General features: G+C 35.4%; 1 protein-coding gene across 1 annotated transcript; it reads left to right on the top strand.

Annotated features, from left to right (window-relative positions):
• The first annotated feature begins 1,994 nt into the window (after positions 1–1,994).
• LOC120312798 (keratin, type I cytoskeletal 23-like) lies at positions 1,995–26,029 on the top strand. Its single transcript, XM_039353992.1, has 8 exons — positions 1,995–2,706; positions 10,152–10,234; positions 12,403–12,559; positions 21,143–21,304; positions 22,004–22,129; positions 24,198–24,418; positions 24,939–24,961; positions 25,696–26,029. The coding sequence occupies exons 1-8, from the start codon at positions 2,293–2,295 to the stop codon at positions 25,794–25,796; spliced, it is 1,287 nt and encodes a 428-aa protein (XP_039209926.1). The 5' UTR covers positions 1,995–2,292; the 3' UTR covers positions 25,797–26,029.
• Positions 26,030–26,490: the final 461 nt, after the last annotated feature.

The following is a 26,490-nucleotide window of genomic DNA, read 5'->3' as shown; positions in this document are numbered from 1 at the left end:
CGCGTCTGAATTTTGATCAGGTGATCACAGAGATGCTGCAGCAGTGAAAAATGGTTCTATCTGTACCCAGATTCTCTGGTTGTGTACTTAGTTCCATTCCTAGTTTCTGAGTTTTGATTATACTAGAGCACTTTCCCCTTAACCTGGGCCTCTCCAGAAGGCTATGCAGATTGAGGATGATGGGAGTTGCAGTCCAATATATTTGGAGGGTGCCAAGTCATGGAAAGCTATGCTTGAGAGCAAAGAAATGTGTAGATGATGTTAGATTCTGGTCTTTCTGTCTGCCTATCTCTATCTATCTATCTATCTATCTATCTATCTATCTATCTATCTATCTATCTATCTATGTCTCTCTCTGTCTCTATCTCTGTCTATCTCTCTGTCTCTCTCTGTGTGTGTGTGTCTCTGTCTCTTTCTGTCTGTCTCTTTCTCTCTTTCTCTCTCTCTCTCTCTCTCTCTCTCTCTCTCTCTCTCTCTCTCTCCTGTTAATAATTTTATATACAGCCGCAAGGCTGCTAGTAGGTCAATATTAGAAGAAGGAATCTTTGCCTACTTTGCAAGAGTGGTTTTTTAAAGTATCTTATTTGGCGGAAATGGCAAAGATTTCGGCTTTCTTAAAAGAGCAAACGCAAGAGAAATTTTTTGCTGTATGGGAAAAATGGATAAATTTTATACAATTTAAATTGGATATGAAAAAATACCATTTAGCTTTTTTATAACTTGTATAAAAACTCTACTTTTTTTTCTTTTCTTTGTTTTTTTTTAAATATTTTTTCTTTTTAAGGTTTATAATTCTTTATTCATATATATTTTGTTCTTAATTATCTTATAATTTTGTTAACTTCTTTTAATTAAGCCTATATTCTGCTCTGGGAAGCTCGGGGGGGGGGAGGGAGGGGTGATTTGGGAGGGGTTGGGGGAGGGTTATATTGTTTTGTTTTTTTGTCTTTTTTTTTGTCTTATTGTAGTTGTCATTGTTTTTTTTCTGTCTTTGTAAAAGTTTTTAAAAATTTTTCAATAATAATTTTATATGCAGCATATTTTACATAGTCATTGATCATTGCCATTCCTGGTTGATTAATTAATTTGTTAATCTCAGCCCTATGTACAGAGAGAAAGCTGCCAACTACAGTTACTTCACTTTAAATGACTTTCAAAGTAACTTAAAATATTTCTGATATGCAATCCTTGCACTTAAGACTGAAGTCTAAAAAATTACAGTCTACAAAGAAAAGCAATGGATGAAAATAGAATAAAGTATAACTTAACTTTTCATGGATTCATTCAACATGAGCAACAGGCTAAAATTATAATATATCCTGATGTGGGATGCTAGCCATTATTTCAGTATGTTGAATGAACCATCATGTCAAGTCATAATATTGTTGACTGGTTTAGACAAAATATGTAATGTGGACACAGCAGTTGTATCTTGGTAATGTATTGTGTAAACCTGAACATAACAATACTCTAGAAGAAATTAAAATGTCTCCTTTTGCTGTCAGGAAATATTGGGAGGAAATGTCAGCAGAGGGAAAGACTGTACCAATGTGTATTTCATTCACTGATTTATCTGACTTGGAATTGGTCCTATGGTGTGCAGACAAATAAATTGAGAGAATAATTTTGTAGACTTCTGTAGAGAATGTGCATGTGTCAATGAAAGATGTATTATATAGTTGCCTATTCTTGTATGAGTTTACATAATAATTTGATTAATACACAGACTGCTTTGAGGGGTTATGAGAAAAGGTGTAAAATGCAGTTGTTTAGAAACTTTATCCCTTAAAGCATGACACCAGGAAACCTAATGCTTAAATCAGGCTCATGTGTAATTCTCACTGTTCAAACAGCTTAACTTAGCACAGAGTTCTTGTGATTTAAAGAAACCTGAAGCAGAGGCTGGATTGTTTCGGTTCTACTCTGTACCCCTCCCTTCACTGGCCACACCTCTCTGATAAAATGCCAAAGAAAGAAGTAGAAGAAGAAAAAAGAGGAGAGAGAGAGAGAGAGAAGAAAGTTTTTATTAGATCTCCTTTTCAAAGAATGACAACAATTGTATTTGCCAGCCAATCAGGCTTTTCAGAATTGACCAAGAGGAAACAACATAACTGGTGATGACACAATCCTTGTTGGCATAGCCACTTAACAAGGAAACTCCCACAGGGAAAGGCTTTAAAAATGCTTCAGGAAGGTTGAGACATTTCTCAGGCAGTGCCGGTGAGTCAAAAAGGAGAGAGGGAAAGAGACAGAAGTGTTTGGTAGTTCAACCAAGTCCTCATTGACATCAGGATGAATTCTAGCCATGGCTTCTACCACTTTTCCTCTGGCTGTCTTGGAGGAGCCTCAGGATGCATCCTCCAGCCTATAGGTGATTGCTACAGAGCTTCCAGTTTCCATGGAGCAAGCAGCAGCCTTCCCATGCCTGTGTCCTTTGGAAGCCCCCTCTGGCTGGCTTCTGATGCTGGGACAAGCTGGGGAGCCTTCAGTGGAAGTCAGGGAAACTTCTTCATGGGAGGGAATGAAAAGCGGACCATGCAGGAGCTGAATGATCGCTTGGCTTCCTACTTAGAAAAAGTACGATCTTTGGAGGAAGCCAACACACAGCTGGAGGGCTGCATCCGGCAATGGCATCAGAAAAGGTCTCATGGCACCCAGCGGGACTTCAAGGATTACGAACAAAACATCTCAGACATGCATGATCGGGTAAGTCAACAGAAATGCCAATTGTTCTATTTTCTTCTCCAGAGAATTGATTCAACCAAGCTGGCTGCATTAGAAACTACTGAAATATTGCAGCCAAGGGCTATTTTTGTTCAAATGAAAGCTGAAGAAGCCTTAATGTAATTTTTAAAAGCGTGAGCACAGACTGAAATCTATTTGTCTAATTACTATTTTTCCTGGCAACAGAGAGATGTTTATCTTTTAGTATAATATTCCACATGGGGATGTTAGACTCTGGGACAGCAATCTGAATAGCACATCCATATTTAACTTTTTTAATATTTAATTGCAGCATTTAGTTTGATATACCTTCTCTAAAAATAACAATGGGAGCAAAGAAAGAAAAAACACTTGCATTCCTAATGTACTCATAATCTTTACTGAATTTTAAAAAGAAGATAATATTGCCATTTTTTCTTTACATTATTAATATAATGTAAAATATATTTTTAAAACATAATCATGAGCTGATTTATTCATATCATGATTTAGAATATAGACTTCCTTAACAAATATTGATATTAGATTTATGAATGAATTCTAAATCATTGTTAAAACTAGTTAATGGAGCAGCCACTGTCCGCTAGATGTTATACTAGAAGGCTTCTGTAAACTTATATAAGGAATGAAGCCATGCAGATTGACTGTGCTCTCTTATCCATCCATATACACTGAATGGAGGAAACCTCAGGTGGATTTGTTTTCATTGTTATTCCTTTGCATTTAATCAACTAAATAGGAGCCAGCATTGTGCTGCAGCTGCCAAAAAAGCCAATGCAGTCTGCCTTAACAGAGGAATAGAATCAAGATCACGGCAAAGTATATAATCAGGAACACTGATAAAATGGGGTTTCACTGTGTAGAGAGTTTTGCTTGTGTTTAGGTCAGGGCTGCCTAGGCAAAGGCTTCGACCCCGAGACTGATATCAGTTAATAAATAGGTCACGGGGTAAATGTAGACATCCATGTATGCAGTCAGTCAAATCTTATGATCATAGAACAACATAAGTAAGGTAACATACAAACAATAATTTGTAAAGAACCAAAAAAAATTAAAAGTTACACAGAATTTTAAAAGCTTGTTTTTTTAAAAAAAGGATTACACACACACACACACACACACATACATACATGGAAATGCGCATACATATGTATGTATGTTTGTGTGTGTGTGTGTGTGTGTGTGTGTGTGTATGCAGATGTTTTAATTTAAAGCCAGTTCATAAATATGAAACTTCAAGCAACATACAACCATAAACCAAGTCAAAATATGCAACAACGAGAAAAAGGTCAATTAATAAATCACTGAATAAGGGCATGAAGTTTTGTTTCCTTTGTATCTATTTGCATTTTTGTACTAGTTTTATATCTTTGATACAGTTAATCGACTAAATAAAGTATTTTTCTTCTTCTTCTGCACTAGGGTCATAAGCGCATATACTCAAGGATGAGCCAATCTAATTTCCCAACAAAGGGGGCATTTGGGGCTTCAAAACTTTTTAAAGGTTAACAGAGTCAGGACTAATGACATCTCAGTATATCTCATCCATCGATTTTTTTTTTTATCCCGGCCCCTTTGAAGATTGCTTGTTTCCCACTATAAGGAACCAATGATTTTGAACAACATAAACCATAAGTAATGGTTTGTTTTCTACTGGTCAGCTAACTATGCTGATTTGTGGATTAGAGGCAAAGGCAGGTGATGCTGTGGGGTTTCTGTGCCTCACTTTCCTATCTTTTGCTTATTGATAATTATAAATGGAAGCCCACTACAGATCTTGTCCCTCAGTGTAAGGTGTTTGTCACCACTGTGATAGAATACACCCATGAAGCCACATCCATATTAACCGTATTCAAATACACTTAATGCCTGACTAGAGTCTTGAGCAAATAACTTATGTGTTAGATACTAGTGAAGCATTCCAGGAAAATTAAAAAGCAATCCAATGGATGAAATATATTGCACTGGAAATGATCTTGCTCAATTCACTTATATTAGCAAGCTGTATTGAGAAAACACAGAAAGATTGATTCTTTAAATTATCACTGGAAAGTTCAACATTGTTTTACAGGTCTCACCACAAGGTAAACTTAATTATTAGATGCATCAGGTGTCAGATGCCAGAGTAAACAGGAAGTGCAGATGATGGTTGGAGGGCTGAGGAGTAGGTGTTGATGCTCTGCACCCATAAACTAATTACTGGTTCTATGATGAGGAGGGAAAATTTAGTCCATCACTATAGTTGACATAAAATACAATTGCACTTCTGAGCAGCTTTAATATGGAAGAGGTCCATCTTATCTTTTGCCCAAAGATTCTGAATACATGTAAAAAGAGAGAGAGCGAGAGAGTGGGGGGGGGGGTTTGCATGGCTGTGATGTTTTTAACTCTCTTTTTGTAGATATCTCTGCATTTGCCTCAAGTCATTTATTCCCTTCCACCATTCTTGCCTCTTGTTCTAAATACAGCACAAAGATACAGCTGAAGCAAATTGCTGCCTTCTTCGAAACTGAATATTCCTCTATTAAAAAAAATATTTCTTGTTCATTGGAAACTAAATGCCAGTGTGAAATTGCCAGAGCTGCTAACTATTGCTAGCTCTTGTATCCTCACTTATCTCCAAGCTCAGGTCTAATAGTTATCTATATTAGGGATGTTGGGATAGCTAGCAAGACATTTCATCATATAAGCAGCAACCTAATTTGAATGGTACCTTGCTGATAAAAATGAATCACCTCTTCCAGTAACAACAATCAAGGATTACCATTATTGTTTGCCCATGTTATATCATTATTGCTTCCCCTTATTTACTGATTCTGTGATATCCTTTTTCTTTTTTAATAGTCATTCATCTGCCATTTATCACTGTTTCTTTGCTTTAGGGCTTACCTGTCTTTGTTTTTATATGCATATATATATTATGTGTCTGTCCTCCTCAACATACTGTTTCTTTATAATGGGGAAACAGCTAAAAACACACAGCTTAAAATGAAGTATTTAAGATGCAAGGACATTCATATACTGTTCAGTTCTCTCAGTATTAGGATAAGAAGAAGAAATGAGGTTGGATTACACTGTAATGCCAACCAACATAATTCATGCTTCCTGGATTTAGATGCTGACCAGAACAAAGCTGGCTTTTTTTGAAAATCCATATTTTCTTAAACATTGAAATTTATTTCTTCAGCAAATGAGTTAAAATATTTGGAAGAATGCGATAAAAAAGTGCAATGCTTTCAACATTAAGAAAAGGATGTGCAAATTTGTATTTTGGGGGAAGCACGTGGAAATGTGTATAAATGAGTTGGTCTTTTCATAAAATTGCAGTTTAGTAATGAGAGAAGTAGAGTGGCAAAACAGAAGTCATTGTAAAAAGCTTTGAAACATGAATTTCAGCAACATTATCCCAATGGCATAGTGATAGCCTGTTATGTTTTTTTGTATTTTATGGGATTAAAGCTGGGTAGCCAAAATTGTGCCCATACATACCAAGACAATGTAGATATCTCTTGTAGCAACATTACCAAACCATAATTAGATCAGCATTATTTTCAAAGATGCCTTAGGTTCCCAATTGCTTCCGTAGACATTCATAAAATTGAAGCAACTCAGTGCTTTGTATGGAAAAGTGCTCCATGTGCTGAAAAATGTCCAGGCTATAGCAAAAAAAAAAAAAAAAAAAAGCTGGTGAGGATGGTGGAAAACAATTCCTTACTGTCTGATAAATGGAAATTTGTGAATAGCTGTACCCATCTGGGCACTCATTTTGTGAGAATGCCCACAATCTCATCTAAAATTTTCAGTGTGTCCATTGGTTAAAAATGGTTGTCTAATATTGGATTGGAGTGATATGATTCTAATCTAAAAAAAAAGGCTTAATATTGTTTCAGTTTCAGCTTCAAGTTAGACAACTCTAGAATAATTTTCAGGACATAGCAAATGAATCCAGCGTCAAGGACTGGAACCAAGAAAAGAAACATTTCCAGCTGTAAATCTCCCTTTCTTGTCATTCTTTGCTTAGTCTTTATGGCTTCGTTTTGCATTTAAATGATTTTGGTTTTGCATTGTTAGATGGAGTCTTCCCTGGTCCATGATAAAATTTCATGCAAGATAATAAGCCACACAGTTATATGATGACTGTTTTTCTGTAGTGCAAGGGAAGAGAAGAGAACGATCAGTAGCAAGGTGGGCAGAATACGTTTCAGTGGCAATGGGTGAGCTGTTGGCAAAACTGAAATACTAGGTTAGGAATAGCCTGTCATGAGAATCTATATGATTGCCAAGAGTGAAAAATGATGGTACATAAATAATTAATAATGTAGTTATCAATCCATTCATTAATTAAAGTGTGCTTTGTGGATTCTGTACACACCTACAAACCAAACTATGCATGAGCCTGATGCAGAGGTTTTAAAAAATTAGTTTGCCTTTATTCCAGTCTTGCCACTCTTTCTTTCATGACACAGTAAATATATGCTCTGGATATCCTAGTTGCAAAAATTCCTCTTTGTTTTATTATAAACTTAATCATACTACTTAAATAAGATAGCAGCTCCTATCTTTCCTTGACTGAATGTCAGTATAGACCCTTCCTGTTTGGTCACCACAATGAATTTCCTGGAGAAAATACTAATAAACAATTCCAGAAAATTAGATACTCACACCAAAGACTTGACCCATTTCTTGGCCTATGGCCTACACTTAGTCTTATAACTGCTGATATGACAGGTGCAAGAAACAATTGCACATCCACCTTTTCAGATATTAGCATATTTGTATTTGGCAGTGTGGTGGAGAGAATCTGTTATATAACAATGTACGATACTTTCTTCTACTGTGATTCTGGGAGGGGAATCTGAATTAATGGATAAACAGTCCGTCGCAAATACACTAATGGAAGTAAGGAATTTAATTCATCCAGGACAGAGTTCTGTGAATCAAGATTTCCATTTTAGTGAGTCATTTTGGCTTAAGAAGATATTCACCTTTCAATATATTCTTGGAGGGATTTTCAGCTTCCTCTGGCACATCATAGAGGATTTGCATAACAGGTGTTTGGCAAGATATTGTCTCAACATCATTCCAACCACCCATAATCATAACACAATTTCCTTTTGACATGATTCATGATGAGTTTTGTTTTCATCTGGGTATCTGAAAGAATTTCCCCCAGGTCAAAATGGTTAAAGACCCTGTATCAGTCAGGGGATGGAGAAGAGCAAGAGGAAAGACCCCTAAAATCCTTGTCCTTGCTTAAGTCCTCTGGAAATGTTTCATAAGCAGATTTTTTTTTGCTTGTGGCAATATGTGTGATATTAGGATGAAAAAAAGGTAAACAGGTGAAGTGAGCTTTTAAGGTAATTTATATGTCATTGCAACAAACATAAGAACTTGACATTTAGGTTAAGGAATTTCATCTAGTATGATTTGCTATAAGCCATGCCTCCATTAAGCCTAAGGAAAAAACCTTTAAGATGCTTCCTCAACCTGGGAATTAAAAAAATAGAAATTTTAAGGTTATAGTTGCCATTCGTTTTTCTCTGTAGTATATCAGTTTTGAATGAAATATTACTAATCACATTTCTGAACCAATACTGATCATTAGGGGCTCTTATATTGAGGTGTACCTTGCCTATCTAAAAAAATATCCCTCCTGTTTGGTGAATGTATTTCTTTCAAATCTATGGTCTTTTGGGAATGCTTTCAGTCAAGGCTAACTTCTGTTCTTACCCATAATTTATATAATTAGAAATTCAAAGCTTTTCCTTGTGTAGCCATGATATATAATTATTGAAAGCCTTTGAGATTCACTATATTCCAGGGGTTGCTAATGCATCCCCTGTAAGTGGGTGACATTTGCTATTCTGCCAAGAAACATTCACAGGGTTTTAAAATTAAATTTAAACATTTAAAAGAGAGAGAGAGGGAGAGGGAGAGGGAGGGAGGGAGGGAGGGAGGGAGGGAGGGAGAGAGAGAGGGAGAGAGAATGAAAATTTCATGGGACTAAAATCTCAGAAGATCATTAAATGTTATGAAATGTTTATGCCCTCATCTAAAATCTTGCCATATATTGATCATTATTTAAAAATATTTTTTCATTTTTATTGTTATTTTGGCAGAGTCAGATTACTGGTAGTCAGGAATCTTTGCTACATATAAATTTGAGACAAGATATGTTTTTTATCAAAATATCATGACCCTTTCATAGTTACATGCAGCATCACAAAGCATGTAATAAGAGGGATGGAGCTTATATTGTGACAGCAAAATGCTTTTGTCCCATTTTGGCACTCTAACTCTAACCCTGCAAATGCCTCTACATTGCTGCCTCTGCTGTCCCAGTGCTCAGTGCTTCACCTGCACTTTCTTATACTTTCCAATAGTCCTGTTGTTACTGCTATTGCTTTCAAGATTATGGCTTGACTAAAATTAGAGGGGTATAATTTTCCTTAATTTCTCTTTTTACCAACAAGACAAGAATTCTCCATCTTTCCATCCCTTCACAAAATTCTTCTCAAATCTTGTATCAGTTTCCATTTTAATATGAATTTATCCAGCATGTGTTTCATAAATCAGTACACAAATTTGAACACATTTGAAATATTGTATCCCTATTACAATCAATTATTGGAATCTAAGTGTAGTTATGCTTAACTATTTGTGCTTTACTGAATTTTGTGACAAAGCTTTTCAGTGGAAAAGTAGGTTATTGAAAAACATACCTGCATCACCTGCTGGAAAAGTTGGTAATGAATAAAAATATCTATTAGGGAGAAATATTCATAAAACATGAACATTCTTAATGACTTAATGTTCATCACATTCCATTCACAACCGAACATTAGCAGTTGTTTGCAAGCTTTCTTTCATCTATTCTTATGGTGGAATATAATATTATGCAATTGTAATTAACATGTTTACCTTGCAATTATAATGAATATTTGACAGCTGGAAGAAGAACATTCATATCTGAAGCCAACCAAAAGCAAAACAAGAGGTGCCAAAAAGCTAACACATTCCAGTTTGCATTTTGAGTTCCAAACTCTAGGCAAAAAAATTTTCTAAATTTTTCTTTCATTATTTCTTTTAATAGAAAAATGAGAAAATCCTTGTTGTAGTTTAACATTGATATGTTTAGCTGCACAATCAAATCAATTAAAAACCCAGGGACTACAATGGCACAATGTGCAGTTTAATTAATTTTAGCATGTTTATTTTATGGTTAGCTATGTTTGGCACATCCATTTGATTTGGTTACATTTTGGTTTGATACATTTTGCAAAATCAAGGATTTGGCTAATTCAGTGACTAAATGAATGCATTCCAGAGGTGATAAAGAAAATATAGTTCTCTTAGCCCACCACAACACCAAGTCATTAAACTTTTAATATACCTCCGCAGCGAGATTAATATTTTGTTATTTACAGATTGAGACTGGACGGGTTACCAATGCAGGCCTTGTTCTACAGATTGACAATGCCAAAATGGCCACAGAGGATTTCAGTCTCAAGTAAGTCTTTCCTTGAGCTTTTCGTCTACTCTTGGAAGCATATGCAGACAAAAAAGTAAAACTTGACTCTGATTCTTAACAATCCAAATATGACTAAAAAGATTAATTTATGCTTTAATATTATATCCAAGATTAAATTTGATTAAAATCATAATAGATAGTATAAGTTATACCATCTATTGTTTGATATTGCATTCCAAAAGATAAAAGGTTAGTGGCCAACATCTTTGCTGCTCAGTAACAAAATCTTGGATTGAGAGGTACCATAATTGCTTCTCTCTCTGCCTCCTACTCACTAGCAGGTAGATTTATGGATGATGAAGATGAATGTTTTGAACTATTGTGCCAGGGGAGATGTCAGGAATTATATAGGCAACACAAATTGCCTGCTTTTCTCATTTTTTTTTCTTTTAAAATAAGTTAATGACTGCTTGTTTAAGATGAAACATTATAACCACGTTGACAGTATTAAGATGATATATTTGAGAATCATATAATCATAGGTTAAATTTATACAATATGCTTAGACTAGTCAATAAAAAATATTATGCTTACAATTGCACAACATGCCATTCCTTTTCTTTTTGTTTCTGTTTTGTCCTCTTTTTTTCTGGCTTGGCCTGATATACAAGTACAGCCTTTTTGGTTAATGTATGATTCAATGTACTATGTGAAGCCAGTCATCAAATAAATAGGTAATATAATATGGTCATAAATTTGGAAGAAAGTTTGGAGTTATCTAGTCCAATGACCTGCCCATGAAGATTCTGAAATTCAGGATTTTGTTACATCTTTAAGAAATGGCCCCCCATCTCTGCTCTCTATTTAGAAAACCCATCTCCTAAGGATTGAATTTGTTGTGCCACTAAACAATTGAATAGAATTTGTCTGGATGTTCAGCCAACTGTTGCTTTTAGTACAAAATGTATCATGAACTACATGCATTCTTCTAGATTTACACTTTGAGTAAATTTCTGTACCTCGTCATCATCAATTTCTATAGACAAATAGACTTCAAGCAGTTTCTTTAATGAATGTATCAAAAATTTATTTTAGATTTTCCTTAGGGTAATTTTAGTGTGCAAATAGTTACCCTTAATACAATTTAGTTAATTTCAGTGCAATGAAAGTTGTACAAGGTAACATTGTGATGACTTGCTCAGGTCAAACTACAGAAGTACAAAATTCTGTCTTATGCATTCTCAGACATTGACTTCTGTGTGGACCAACCTTTATCTATCTTGTGTACTCCAGTTGTGTTGGACTCTGTTGACATAATTTCCACAATTCCCAATTTATTTGCATGACTAATATGAAACATTTGGAGAGCACCATGCTAATAAAAGCTAATCTATTTTGACTGTCAGTCTTTTCGGATATATTCAACTGATGCAGTGTATCATATTAATCTGTCATGAGAAGTGTACTTCAAGTTCTATATGAATGGAAATTTATAATAGCATGACACATAATACTTGTCAGTCTCTTTGGCAGCTACCTACAATTGAAAGTGATTTTTTTTCTAAGTATAGTTCTGAATTTTTCAATGATCTGTTGAGATAAAAAGAGGTAGTGTTACAAGAATTTCAGTAATGAACTATTTTCAATTTAGAACCAATATATCATTATGTTAAGATGGAGTTATTCTGATTTTCTTTCTATCAGCCTTCCTAAGATCTGGGAAGAAGGCTAGTTTCTGTATTGATTAGAGAGAAAGTATTTATATAACAATCTCCTGTATCCTTATCAGTCTGGAAATCAACTCTTACAATACTTTGGAAATCATGACTCTTCTAATGTCCCAAATAAATAATACAGCCAACCTTACCACCCCATTTATTCACCAATTTGTCTACTAAATTTGCATTTCAAATTAGTTAGAGAAGCGATCCTTTGGGGCTAACTGTTGCTTTCTGAAAAATAGCAGAATATTCAAATATGACTAACAAGCTTCTTCACAATTGTGCTTTTCAATAAATGAAAATATTCATTGAAATTCAGTGAAATATGAATGTCAACATATTAGTAAATGACGGAAGATACATGATTCCAAGGCAAAAACAGCAAGTATTAGCAAGCAATATGTAGTTCTAAAAGTTGTAGCTTCAATCCCAAGATGGAATTGTTGTCTCCTTCATTTAACTATATTACTTTTCTGTTTGATTAAGATATGAAGCTGAAAAAGCCCTCCGGCAAAATGTGCAAAATGATGTTGAAAACATCCGTAAGGAGCTAGACAACATGACCATCATAATAACTGACCTGGAAATGGAAATTGAAGCTCTGCGTGAAGATCACATACTTAAAAAAAAAGAGCATGAAGCGGTAAGACAAGTTTCTTCTCTTTCTCCTTACCAAAATCCTGATCATTTCATTTTCTGTATAGAAACCAATTTTGATAGTTCATGCTTATTTTAACATAAAGTTAGAATAATAAATTGTTGATTAAATCTAGTGAAGTGCATCAGAGGATACTAATGTAATCTGTTTTAAGGACTGAAGGTTATGATTCAATATAATTTCTGTTTGTGAATTTTGTCCCTCAAGTCCAAAAAGCATCACTGCAGTTTTGAGACTTCTTAAGCTGATCTAAATATATACAGGTTGCCAACGAAATAAAGTGTTTATTTAAAACAGCAAGGATTAAAACCACTTAGTTTTGTAACTCTAACCACATCTGAACAGACAAATGCTTAATATATTTAAATCCTGCCAATCCCAACACTCTGAATTTTCATTCTGCTTGTACAGGCCAGCACAGCATTCCTTTAGTTTGTACAGGCTTTAGCCTTGATGAATCACACCAAAGGCCCATCTCATTCAACCTTTTCTTTCCCACACTAGCCAAAGAGGCATGAAACTAAAGGGCTCTTCTGTATAGCTTCCTCAGCAAATGATCAGATCAGAAATAATCTGAATTCATTAAAGCTTTGCCTAACCTTCTTTTAAAATTAAACATGTTATCAGCCACCATGGGATATTGGTGCAGAGAATTCCATAGCACATTTGGCTATTATGAGAATGACTTTTGTTGGTCGATAATCTTCATTGATCAGATTCATGGGATATTTGTTGACAGAAAAAACATTTAAAATATGAAGGAGCAAAGACAAACTTACCCCTATCCATTTTCCTTAAACCACACGGAATTTGGGAGTAAGGAGGGTGCTGTTTTACACATACTTTTACTTAAGAATTTAATTTCCTTTTAACTTGCAAATGATAACTCACTAAACTGAGATTACATGTGTACACAATGCTGTTGGTTCTTTCATTCTCAAGAGATCATTGCTGCATATTTCAAAAAGGTACTCCAGCTAATTCATACTATTACAAAGTTCTCATCTAAATGCTAGAATTTTAAAATTAATATCAATGCCCCTTTATTGGGTGTGAAGAACCATTTCTTCCAAATGGAACAGTATCTGATGTAAACCACCACAGATGAAATACGTCAATTGCTCTGTTGAAACACTAATGCTTAATCCCAAAACTAACTTTCAGTGTAAATCAGAAAAGAAGTAAGAAATAGTGTTGCTATTTAGTGCTCCAGAAATATCTTTAATAATATTGTAATTGGTTCTTCTCACCAAGCTATTATGACAGTGACTGAGTTTGGGGGCATTCTGAAAACTTACTGATTACAGCTTCATTTCCTGAGGCAGCAGCAGTAGGCAAAGCATAGGGAGATATTGCAGTGCTGAGAACTTCACCAAACCAGTTTAGCGTGCCTCATAATTAAATTGTTTACATAGTAATTAGGTGTTTTCATCCAGCTGCTCCTTTGGTAATTATATAGAACATTTACATTTTCTGGATAGAAACATAGACTTTTGTAAAATAGGTGATCAAAATAGAAGAAATACTTTCAGATTGAAAAGAGGAAGTCTTCCTTCTCCAAAACAAACAAACAAAAAAAAAAACAATATTCAAATTCTATTTTAGTAAGTATTCAGGACTTCCAAAAGCTGACTCAGCTACGCTAGGCCAAGCCTAGTATTCTTTCACAAACAGAAATACATCCAGCAGAAAGAAGTACGCTCTTGCATCCTACGCTCTCTCTGTTTCAGATCTCCCCATCCAATTGCCTTGCTTGTACAAGGTCTGGCACAGTGACTCTGCAAGTAATTGGTATGTGCGTCATCCTCACCATCACAAGAATTTCCAGTTAATGTCTCTGTGTGCCAAATCACATACCTTCATATCATCCCTTCTCTTCAGTTTTTTGTCTGACATTTCTGAAACCTCACCCTTGAAAACAAACAGCCTGACTCAGATCCAAATTTAGCTGTGTGTAGAATAGATCCATAAAATTAACAAGACAGCTAAATTATCCCTAATTTAGAACTGATTTGTTTCAATAGTCTCCTCCAAGGATGACTAACTGAGGAATTCTAGGATTTGAAGAGCACACATTTTAAAACTGCTGAGATTGAGAAACATTGCCGTGTAGACATATAGGAATCAGACTTCAATCCTATACTTGAACTAGAATGCTTGCTTATGAAGAGTCACAGTCTTTTCATTACAGATGCTTTAAAAGCCTTTAATAACAAAGGAAAACAGTTACTAGAGAATTTAGGACTCAATATATATGTCTTTTTCTGGGGCAATATTTGAAACAAATGCTTATTATGCTGGGTTTATGTGAAGAAGACAGATTTTGTGGTGTTATATGCTATCTACCATTCCAGAGTAAAGTCTAATTACTTTATCTCACAAACATGGTCTTGTAGAAAACCAAGTCACATTTCCTTTACGTTGCTTTTTAATTTCTAAATCCAAACCTATAAAAACAGTTTGTTACCATTTCCCCCCTTTTTATTTGCAGTATATGAGATATTTTAGTATTTTTACCTCTGATTTCTTTCCTTATCAACAAAGGAAGCATTTAAGTATGTATGTAATTATTTTAGCATTCTCTTAATAACATTCTGGAAAGGGATGAAATGGCAAAACCTACCTGATAATGAAAAAAACAACCGAAGGGGGGCAGCATCAGGCAGCTACAGTCCAATTACCTGCTTACCCATAACGTTTGAATTGCTAATTGGTATGGTAGATATACCACAAAATATCTATTTAAAAACAAACTCTTTCCACCTAACCAGAAAGGAAACTGCTCGAACTGGAAGATCAGGCCTTAATTGACAAAATGATTTTGGAAAACTGCAAAAAAAAAAAAAAAAAACCCGACTTGAATATAGCTTGGATTGATTATAAGAATACATTTGACTCTCTGTTGCATGATGTATAATCAGGTGCCTAGAAATAACAAGTGAATAGAAAACACCAAAAGGTTTTTGCAAAAATCAATGCCACAATAGAAGACAGAGTTGCTGGTTAATTTTGAATAGACTGGGAGACGTTTATATCAAGAGAGGAATCTTTCAGGCAGACTCAAGACTCATTTAGAGTTGCCTGCGCTGTTGCCACACATCTAAACTGCAAAGGAGTTGATGGGTAAACAGAGTTTGCAGATGTGTATAGATGGCCGATGCCCACTGCATGTTGTGCTATGTGTGTGCTGTGTGCTGATTGTTGATCTGACGTCCTGTTCTGTGCTTTGCTATTTGATGACCCTCTTGCCACAACATTAAAATTTGCTGACATATAAAAGGAATGCCTACGCAATCATCCCCGAATGTCAGATGCATACATTCCCTCATGTGCAGTGCTAAAAAAGTCTGCTCAAACCTACATTCTCACTAATACTGTTTGTCAGTGCAGACAAACTGTCAACAATATTGCAGTGCAGTGCAGTGCAGACAAACTGTCAACAATATTGAGCAAGTCAGGCAATGGCTATCAAAAACATCTTATAGACTATTCTTATAGGCTATCAAAAACATCTTATAGACATGGATGATCAAAAGCTCACTGTCCATATATATTGCCATGATATTGCAAGGCAATTTGGACTGGACAAATGTGCTACCTTCACCATTAATGGGAAAATAGTAAAATAGAAGAAATCAAGATGCTCTATGGAAATGATATCAAGAGTCTCAATTGATATCCAGAGTCTCAACTGAAGACAATCACTACAAATACATGGGCTGGAACATTAGGCACATTAAAGTCAAGAAGAATGTTAGAAGTGAATAGATCACGAGAGTGAAGATCTTAAAGTCCAAATTCAGTGGAGGAACACATGGCAATTAACATCTGGGCAATTCCAGTCATTAATACACAGCTGGAATAGTGAATTGAACTCAAGCAGGCGTAAAACCTTAAATAGAAAAACCAGTAAAATAATTAATCATGTCTTTCATCCATGCAGCAACACTAATGGACTCTACTTACCAAGGAGCATAGATGGTTATGGAATGTTGCAGGTTCAACTGTTTTCTTCAGACAGTTGAAGAAAAAAAAGGCATTGAAGACTATCTGAAGGACAGTGAAGAAGATACACTGAAGCTAGCATACCATAAAAGCTTACTAAGTACTGGAGAGCCAAAATGGCCTACAAGAAAGACCTAATGAAGAATAAAAAGAAACATAATAAGGCAAAGTATTACTGTACATGTCCAATGCATTAAAAAATATCAGGCCAAGGAAATAATAAAAACACTAAGAACAGAAAGTTGAAGAAAGAGACAGAGGGGCAAATTCTTGCTGCAGAAGATTAAGCTTAAGAACAAATTCATGTAATGCCAGAATTGAGAAGACAGTAACAGACAGCAAATAGCAACTCTGCAAAGACATTGAAGGAACAGTGAACTAACTTGTTAACTGCTGCAAGTAGACTGTACCAATTGATTACAAATAACAGTATGACAAAATAGCAACAATAGTGCACTGTAAAGTCTGCAAGAAATACCATTTGCCTACAAGCAAGAACTAGTCAGACCACAGATTACACAAAGTAATAGAAAATAAAGTGCTCTGGTACCAATATGTTTTGGTGCAATCACAAAGTATCTGGAATACCATTTGAATATTATATGTAGTGATACAATTCCCATCAATTGCAAAAGGTAGCTTTGCTTGGAACAACTTACATCCTGCGACAATACCTTTAACGCTATCAAACAATATATATCTATCCCGGTCCTTGGGAAGACTTGATAGGTGGATGTATATACCAAATTTAGTCTAAATATCTGGCTGACTGTCAGTGAACTATAATAAGCAGCAAACATTCTGCTCATACATATAAGAACAAGAAATCTGAAGCATTTAAATATCTTTTGCAAAATAATTAATCAAAATAGAGGAGGTTTGAAAATGATTTCTTTATCTCAGTGAGGGGGTATTAGGAAAAAAGGAAGGAAACATTTCCATCCTTAATTAAGCCTTAGTCCATTCCTTTCTTCTTGAGCTAAGTCTAGTCAACTGATCAACTTAAGAGACAACTGTGTCTTCCTCTATTAAAGATCTGGGAGTTTGAGATTTCTGTGTAGTATCTTAGTTGTTCATAGCATTGCACCTTTCTGGACAGAGTTCTGATGTTGTGCTTGGATCTGTTGGAGCCACTCTCCTAACTTAGGAATCACAATCTCCTACCATCACTAGGTCTTTACTTTACATCCTTTCTATTCCTCTTTCAGGCTTGATATTTCTTGAACTTCTTGTGCTCCTTCTTCCTAGTGTTGCTGTTACTTGATATTGCTATATCTATCACCATCTGTCTTCTAGTCCTTGTCTACTAACACAATGTCTAGTTGATTGGCCAGTACCACCTTGTCTGTCTGGACTTGGAAGTTCTACAGGATCTTAGTGCTGTTATTCTCCACAACCTTCTGTAGAATCTCTTATCTGGACTTGGGAGGGTCTAAGACATACACTGTCAGGTGTTCCTATATGCAATGACAGCTACTTAGTTGTTTCATTCAGTGTATGTTGTTCTTGCCTACCTCTTATACCACCATTAATATGTTGGACTGCCTCTGAGATCTGCACAGCCTATACTCTGGGCCTTGTGCAGTATGGTAAACTCCTGTTTCAATGGGATCTGGTGCTTAGTGCCTGCTCTTGTGCTGCTATGTTCAGTGCCTCAACGATGTCTTTTATTCCCACCCTTTTCAGCCACATGTCACTTTTAAATGAAAATCAGAATCCTGTTTAACCAGCCAGAATCTGGAATAGTTTGTTGTGATCTTTCTCCAGGCTAATATCCTAGATTTACTTAATTACTTTTTAATAGGCAGGAATATAATCCAGAGACATAGCTGTGAATTTATGCTGAACCACCCTGACTCAAAAATCATCTGCTTTTCCACTGTCATCCTCACTGTTTATTTCCCAGCCTATCAAAGAAAGTTTTCCATGCTTAATTTTATTAATTGTACCTTATTAGCTCTTTGGGAAGCCTTTGTGCTTTACTGAGACAGTGTATTCCAGGAAGTAGGTGTAATGGCTACCATAGACATAGATCATTGAGTCATATCACCTCAAGATTCTGATTTTGAAAGAAAAATTCTCATTGGTCTTTCTCTTGATTCATATTATGGATTGAAGAACCAGCATTTTCATCTTAAAACTCTGGAAAAATTACAGAAAGAGAAATAAAGTTGGAGAAACACTTCCTATTAATTGGTGTTTGAAGTAGTGCAGTCTTAGCCAAGTTGGTGCCTTCTCAGAATACCAGAATTACAATGTTAAAATTCCTGAAAATAGAAACTTGGAAGAATTTCTAGAATTTACACAGGCTTTTCTTATATCATTGAATATGGTGCTCCCAGTATTCATTATAATATTTTCCTTTCATACTTACCTAGATCCCTCTAAGGAATCTGAGGGAATTAAACAAGTTTCAGTTAAACAACAATAGTTGTTACAATATTTCAGACCCTGGAGTTGGTTAATCTCCTGGCAGAATATAAATCAGTAAGACAAAGTGGAAGAGGGAAACATACCATGTCCTTGAGATCTTTCCAGTTTCCATCAATAAACTATTTATCATGCACATATAACCTGGAGCCTGCAACTATATAATTTTCCCCTAAAGGGAAAATATTATTTGACCTTAAAAAGAAACTGTCTGTCAAGATTGGTGCAAAGCATATTTCTATCTTTTTAATGAAGGCAGTTTCCAGAGTTGAGTTACAAAGTCTGAGAAATACTGCTCTAGAGCAACTGTATCTGTGGATTGTGGCTGAAAAGTCTGAATAAGTGCAATATTCTTGTTTTCATATCCAAGATATTCCCCAAGTTATAGTCAACTGTCTAAACTGAATAGTAACCACTACATTTGCTCAGAATCAAAAAAAGGGTGACAATAATAACTGGGTTCATTAAATTATTTTGCGATCTATTTTGGTTTCCTGTGCCATGAACCCCATCACTGCTATTTGTAAAACGTAATTTATGATCTTAATGACCTTTGATAAATATAACACTAGGAAATCCTGTACCATATGGTGAATAAGAGCTGGTCATACAGTACATAATCATATTTTGAGATCTGGACTGTACTGTAAGAGCCTTACCTGGATGCCCTTCAGATTTCTGTGTTGCATCTCACAGAAGCCCCATCCTGAAGACAATTAAGATATTTGGATTGTTATGGAACAATCTACCTGGTGATTGCCAGACTAGGAATTGAAATGATGGATATTTAATTTTAAAATCTAGATAAAAGCAACGGCAAATCTGTAGTTTTCATGCTTGACTAGAATTCATCTATAAATTCTGTGATGAAATGTATAGTTTGTTGAACAAGCTTCAGGGAGTCTATTTCACATATGAGGCTAATGGGCTTTTTATAACATCTACAGTTTTATGTTGCATAAATGGACCCATATTTAAAGATTGCCTTGAACATTCAGAGCTCAATATCCTTATTATAACTGATCATATTAATTTTGAATATAATCGATTATTGCACAGGACTTGCTTCATTTTAGTATAATCTCAATATATACATTTCCCCCAAAAACCAAAACTAAAATGAACACAGATAAACAATGAAACAATACAATGAAACTTTGGAAAAGGTGGATTTATTATCGCAATGTACAACTAAAATACAGGTAGCTCTAGACTTTTTATCATAATTTAGCCCAGAATTACAGCTGTAAGTCATTCTGTTGTTAAGCAGGGAACCATGAGACTGTGCCTGATTTTATAACCGTTCTTGTGATGGTCAAGTGAACATGGCATTCATAAAGCAAATGTGATTGCAAACTGAATGCATGGTCATAAAGTAAGTGCAGGATTTGTAAAGCAAATGTGGCAGTTGTAAAGCAAATTATTATTATTATTTTTTGCCAGAAATAAGAAGTAAGCACTGGCTTCTGGCAAAAGGATATTATAAATCACAGTCATGTGACCAGAGGACACTGCAAATGGCCATAAATATGGGCCAGTTGCCAAGCACCCAAAATGTAATCATGTGACTACAGGAGAGGCAGCTATTGCAACTCTGAATCTGAGTCATAAGTAGTGGAGAAGTCAGTTGTAACTTCACATGGTTACTAAGTGACTGATCGTAAATTGGGGACAATCTATATTCTTTGTACATCCTCTGGATTTAGCCTGCACCTCCGCAAGGGTGGTTCAACTCACAGTTTGGGAGCTCTTACTCTAGAGCACATGAACATAAATAAGTAGGGCAACAATTACAAAAGAAGAAATCCTGATGGGGTTAAATTCACCAATCAGAAAAGAATAGGGGTAGGATAGATCATAAATGCAAATCCAGACTATAGCAACTGTGAGAAAAAGAAGCAGTTTCCGTTAGGATTGAAAAAACTAAACTTCTGATATCACAAAATCTTTTTATAAATATGCAATGCAGTCAAACATTGGGTCAAAGACAGTTTGAAGCCCCCCCCCTTGTTGCCTTTTGAACAGTGTGGCAAGATACATTATTTGCTGTTTGCCTCAGATAATGGAATACTTTTATTATTCATATTTGAAGAGGTTTCGCTGAGTTTTTTTCTTCATTTTTTTCATATACAGAACATGGAGGCATATGGCTCATCCAAAGACTTTAAAGTGAATGTGAAGGTGGACAAAACTCCACAAGAAGATTTATCCAAGATCCTGGCAGGGATAAGAGCAGATTATGAAGCAATAATTGAAAAAAATCGCCAAAGTCTTGATTCTTGGTTCCAACAACAGGTATCCTTTGGGAAAACAAGATGGAGAAATCATGTAGGGTTGTAACTTTGATATCATAGTTATCTACAAGAGGAGTAGGTCTCAAGGTACAATGATTTCACACCCATTTGAAATGTACAAACAAGATATCTGATAAGATATGGAGAATTAAGAAACACCGCCTCTTGATCTAAAAGAAAGCCCTCCCACATGACATCTGATCCTCCTAACATTTAAAGCTCCCTCTGTATCTTAACTTATACCAGCAAGTGTCAATATGCCAATGTCCAATTTTCATACATTCCATGTGTATATTGCATAAAGACTATTATATTATTGAGAAATAATTCTGCCTTTTAACTACTAAGTTCTCCTTAGAGTTGTTGAAAGACAGTTTGCTTTCAAAATTTATTTCACAAGATTTGAGACAAATTTCTCTTGAATGGAATATGGTGCCCCTACACTTATGTAACTGAGGTTATCCCCAGGGGTGTATAAACCTCTTCTGGGGTAGTTGGCAACCATTCCGAATTATCACATTTTCATTTAAAAGAAGACATCCTCCTGTGATGGGAGTGTCTCAATAGGGGTGTTGCCATTACCCATAGCATAGAAATTACATGTTCACTACCTTGCTGTAAAATTGTGTGGAGAATTTCATTTTTGGCTAGGTTTAAACAATTCCTTCATTTATTTTTTATTTCTTTTATGCTCACACAGATTGGAAATGAATCTTCAGAGGGACAACACAACCAGGAAGAACTACAAAATACCCAGAAAGAAATCTCTGAACTGAACCGCACACTGCAAACCCTGGAAATTGATTTCCAGACAGAACTAAATAAGGTGATGCCCTTATACAGGATTGTTCTTTTCTAATCTTCTAATTCAGGGGTGTCAAACTGGGGCCCACAGGCTGGATGCTCACAGGCCATGGCCATCCTGGCTCCACAAAGGCAAAAAACGTCACAATATCTCACAATATATCACGTGATGTTATCAAGTTTGACACCCATGTTCTAATTCAAACCTGCCCAGTCTGACATCTACTAGGCATGCTGAATATAACTGTCATAATACTTGCCCATAGTTGCCATAGTTGTAGTCCAGTACATTTATAGACACCACTTTGGTAAACACTGCTGTAAACTTAATCTGTCCACTCATATTATACTTTGTTTTCCATAAAGTATTTATGGTTAATTTTCCTAGGAATCTGTACATAAGGGAGAAAAGATACATTATAGTTACCTGGGTGTATCTGTATGAATCCCTTCTATTGGATCATTTATATCCAGGTGGTATGCCCTTTTTTTTTCTTTAATTGCAAGGCAAGTAAAAACGGATTTGTGAAATCAGACCAAAGACCAGTTTACACCCAGCAAATGCCTTTAGAAGTTCAGAAATAAGACATGCCAATGAAGGCTTTCCGGTATTTTTCTCAGCATTTGATATAAACAGATGCACTGCCTATGAACATTGTCAACCAATACGTTATGGTGACTAGGTCCATCCTCATCTGCCATGGAAGTTCACTAGTTGACTTTGGCTAGTCATTCTCTCTAGTCCAACCTACTGTTTTATTACTACTACTATTGATTGTTACTATAGGAAAACAAAAGGAGGTGGGAGAGCTATATATGCTTTGCTGAATGTCAGGCAGAATATCAGTAAAGTAAATAAATAAATAAAATAGCATTGTCATTTGAGAGGCCTCTGGTGAGATGGGCAGTCACATAAGTGTGTTCAATCAATCAGTTAATCAATAGCATTCTTAGAGCTAATCCATCATCTTCATGGAGAATACAATTAACTGGATAATGCAGTGTTATGGTAGCAAGACAGGGTCTCTGTACCGCTCTAGCGTTACATAATTCTGATTTGTAGCATTATTTTTATCCTTATAAAAAATATAAGTTCTAAAATAAATGTGCAACTTGCCTTCTGGAAAACTTGTTTTGGGTAACCCCTTCCCCATCCACCAATGCTAAAGCATAGAGGAAGTCTATTTCAGCAAATGGGGATGGGAGGGGGGTGGTAACACATTGCTCATTCTTGTTGAAACAGACCTTTGAATATCGTAGTACATTTTTAGACCCAAAAGCAAGAAAGTCCAAGATGTGCTTTTTACTTTCTCTGCCATTTCTTTGTTGCATGACAGGCAGGGAAATGCTTCTACTATTGTAGGATTCAGAGTTCTGTTATAAAGATTTTACAGCTGAATGGGTATAAGGTTTAAAGAACCTTATAAAATTGTATGATTTTAAAACTGTATTATTTTAAAGAGGGAACCATTCTGAACTTTCAGTCTTCCTAAAAGATATCCTAGAAAATATGAATTTGCCTTTCTAGGTTAAATACACAATATAGCAGAAAAGTAAAAGGGGCTCTGTACATGGTACTACAGATTGTTACTTGAGTTTTCCTTCCTTGTTTAATACTGAATCTTATTATACATTAATCCCTCCTGAGAAACTGAACTGTCATGAAGGGACTGATGAAATATTCCAGACATTGGCCTGGGGCAATTTTAGGCCACCATAATCACTAGAAAAAAATGAAAAGATAATCATTTCCCATAAGCAAAAAAATTATGCAATCAGACAATGATTAAATCATACCAGCGCTAATTAACATGGCAGTTTGAAAAGACAAGTTGTTGCTTCAAGCACTTTACTTTTTAGATTTAAATAAAGAGGAAAGAAGCTAGGACGGGAAGGGAAAAGTAAGTATCTCCCCACTCCACATAAATAATAATAAACCTATAGACAAATATAAATATATGAATTTCAACACTACTTACAGACCAAAGCTTTCATTTATACATATTCAGCAAATAGGGGCATTTCTTGGTTTCTGCGATGCAGAACGCAGTTTGAAAACATAACATTGTTGGCATGTTTCGTTCTTTCAGAAATTTGCCCTAGAAAACAATTTGGGAGAAACCAAGGGTCGCTACGCTTTCCAGCTTCAAAGTATCCAAAACCTCATCAAAAAATGTGAAGAAGAGCTCAGCACGTTTCGACATGATATCAAGTGTCAAAATAATCAGTACAAGGTCCTCTTTGGAATAAAAACACGTCTGGAAAGAGAAATTTCTACTTATCGCCAGCTTCTGGATGGTGATGCTGAGGGGTAAGACACAGTCAACCTCAGGCAGAAAGAGGAAAGAACAAACTTATAATCTAAAAATTGAAGCTAGTGAAGAAATAATTCTGAAAGTAATTTGCAGATCAAAATACATAGGTGGGCAAATGCTGTCCTTTCCAAGTAAAATGCATTCTGAAGGACTACAACCCTTTTTGATATCTGGTGCCACCATAGACACTTGGCTAATGATCATGCTCCCAAAGAATTGCCCAAGTGTTCTGTCAGAGGATTTTGGCATGATGAGACAGTTCTTACGAGATTCTGAGGCTTTCTTCCTGTCACATTTGATCTATTTCTTTTAAAGGGATTTCTATTTCTTTTATTAAGAAACATTTTAGAATTAGCATTCATTTTAGAAATAGGATCGTGTTGTTTGATGCAGCTATTAAGAAATTAGGGCTTTATAGTACTTCGGATTTGAAGCAAAAAGGTTCTTTGAACAATCTTAAAAGTAACATGGAACAGATTTGCTGCTTTTACTGATATTGTTTTTATTACTTCACAGGAAGACCAGCACAAGTCTTAGAGGTAAATATAATCTAGATCCTATTTTTGTAGGAAAAGTCTCAGACAGTTTTAGAAGAGGATTAGTACATGAATATAAGATTAAAGCTATCAGCAACTGCCAATCATGATGAATATAGCTATTTCAAGATCAAAAGCAGCAAGCTGCAAAACACCTGTTGCTCGAAGTCAAATGTGGGAATGAGCTTGGGAGACAGAAGGATGAATTGCTGACTAGATCTATAATTTTCTGGAGAATCAAAGAAAAATTATTTCAGACTTGCAAGGCTGATGTTAACCTTTAAAGTAGCGCAATTAAAGCAGAAGAATGAATAACTAGCTCTATATTTATTAACAGAATCTTGCAGGATTAAAAGTATTCCTAGAGTTAGCTGTTAAGCCTCTGTGGAAACAGGATGTTGATCAATATGTCTTTTAATCGATCCATCATGATTCTTCTTATAGCATTATCTTTATATTATCATTAGCAATCTATTTATGGTCACAGTTGGATAAAATGGCTCTCACAATTACATGCATCCTGTAATATTATGATTGTGAGATGCAAACATGTTGCATTTTCAATCTAGTCCTGACATTCAGGTTTGTGTCTGCATTTCAGTGTTAAGTTTCTACAACTGGGGAAGTGCCTAACTGTTCTGTTAATCCCATCACACCATAGCTTAGTCTCAAGCATATTTACAAAATTAATTGTATAATGCTGCTTCTGTCCTAATACATGACCAAATTTCTTCCAGAACACAGATCAAGCAATCAAAACCTGAAGAAAATTGTGCAAGAGACTGTGGATGGAGAGGTAGTCTCTACCCATACCACTGAGATCAAACGGCAGGCATGATTTCCAATGTGAAGGAAAATTTACTTATCTGAAGATCATATACAGATTTGACTATTTAATGAAAAGAGTTCTATTTCTTATTGGCAGTGCATTATACATTCTTTGGGGATCCTGAATTCTTTTTCTCAATCTTTCATCCACATGTAATTTAATATGAATGCAAATAATTTTCCATCTTCTGTTTTATTGTGCTTCTTTAAAACCTCAAAATAAATAATAATATCATTAATTTATTCTGGTTCCTAGTAATTGGAGTATCTAAGTTTGACCATCAAAGAACTTTCCTCATTCCATGAGCAAATGCTGCACAGTTATATCATTAAAAGAGTACCTGTCAAGTTATTTATGACTAGAATCTCTATAGAAAAGAAAGAGGTGTATTGTCCAAAACATTCCTAGTCATGATTAAATTTTCACGCAGATTCAAGAGAGAAAATTTGGTGAAAGGATGAGAGGTTCTGGAAGTAGGACTGTCTTATAATGACATAAATGATGAAATGTTGTGGTAAAGACAAATCAATTGAACTATGGATGAAACTAATTCTGGCACATCCATACATTATGTGAAGTTAGAAGCTATCCATTAGAGGTACTTTAATAATGGCTGGGCCTCTATACCCAAAGAACAATAAACAGTTTCTACCTAGTAACCTTTTTTGTGGCCATCCTTCTTGCTTTTTGCTGTTTCCAATTG

Source organism: Crotalus tigris, unplaced genomic scaffold, assembly GCF_016545835.1.
Source record: "Crotalus tigris isolate CLP2741 ecotype Arizona unplaced genomic scaffold, ASM1654583v1 scf7180000018544.1747854, whole genome shotgun sequence".
Taxonomy (NCBI): Eukaryota; Metazoa; Chordata; class Lepidosauria; order Squamata; family Viperidae; genus Crotalus; species Crotalus tigris.
This window is presented reverse-complemented; position numbering and strand designations above follow the sequence as displayed.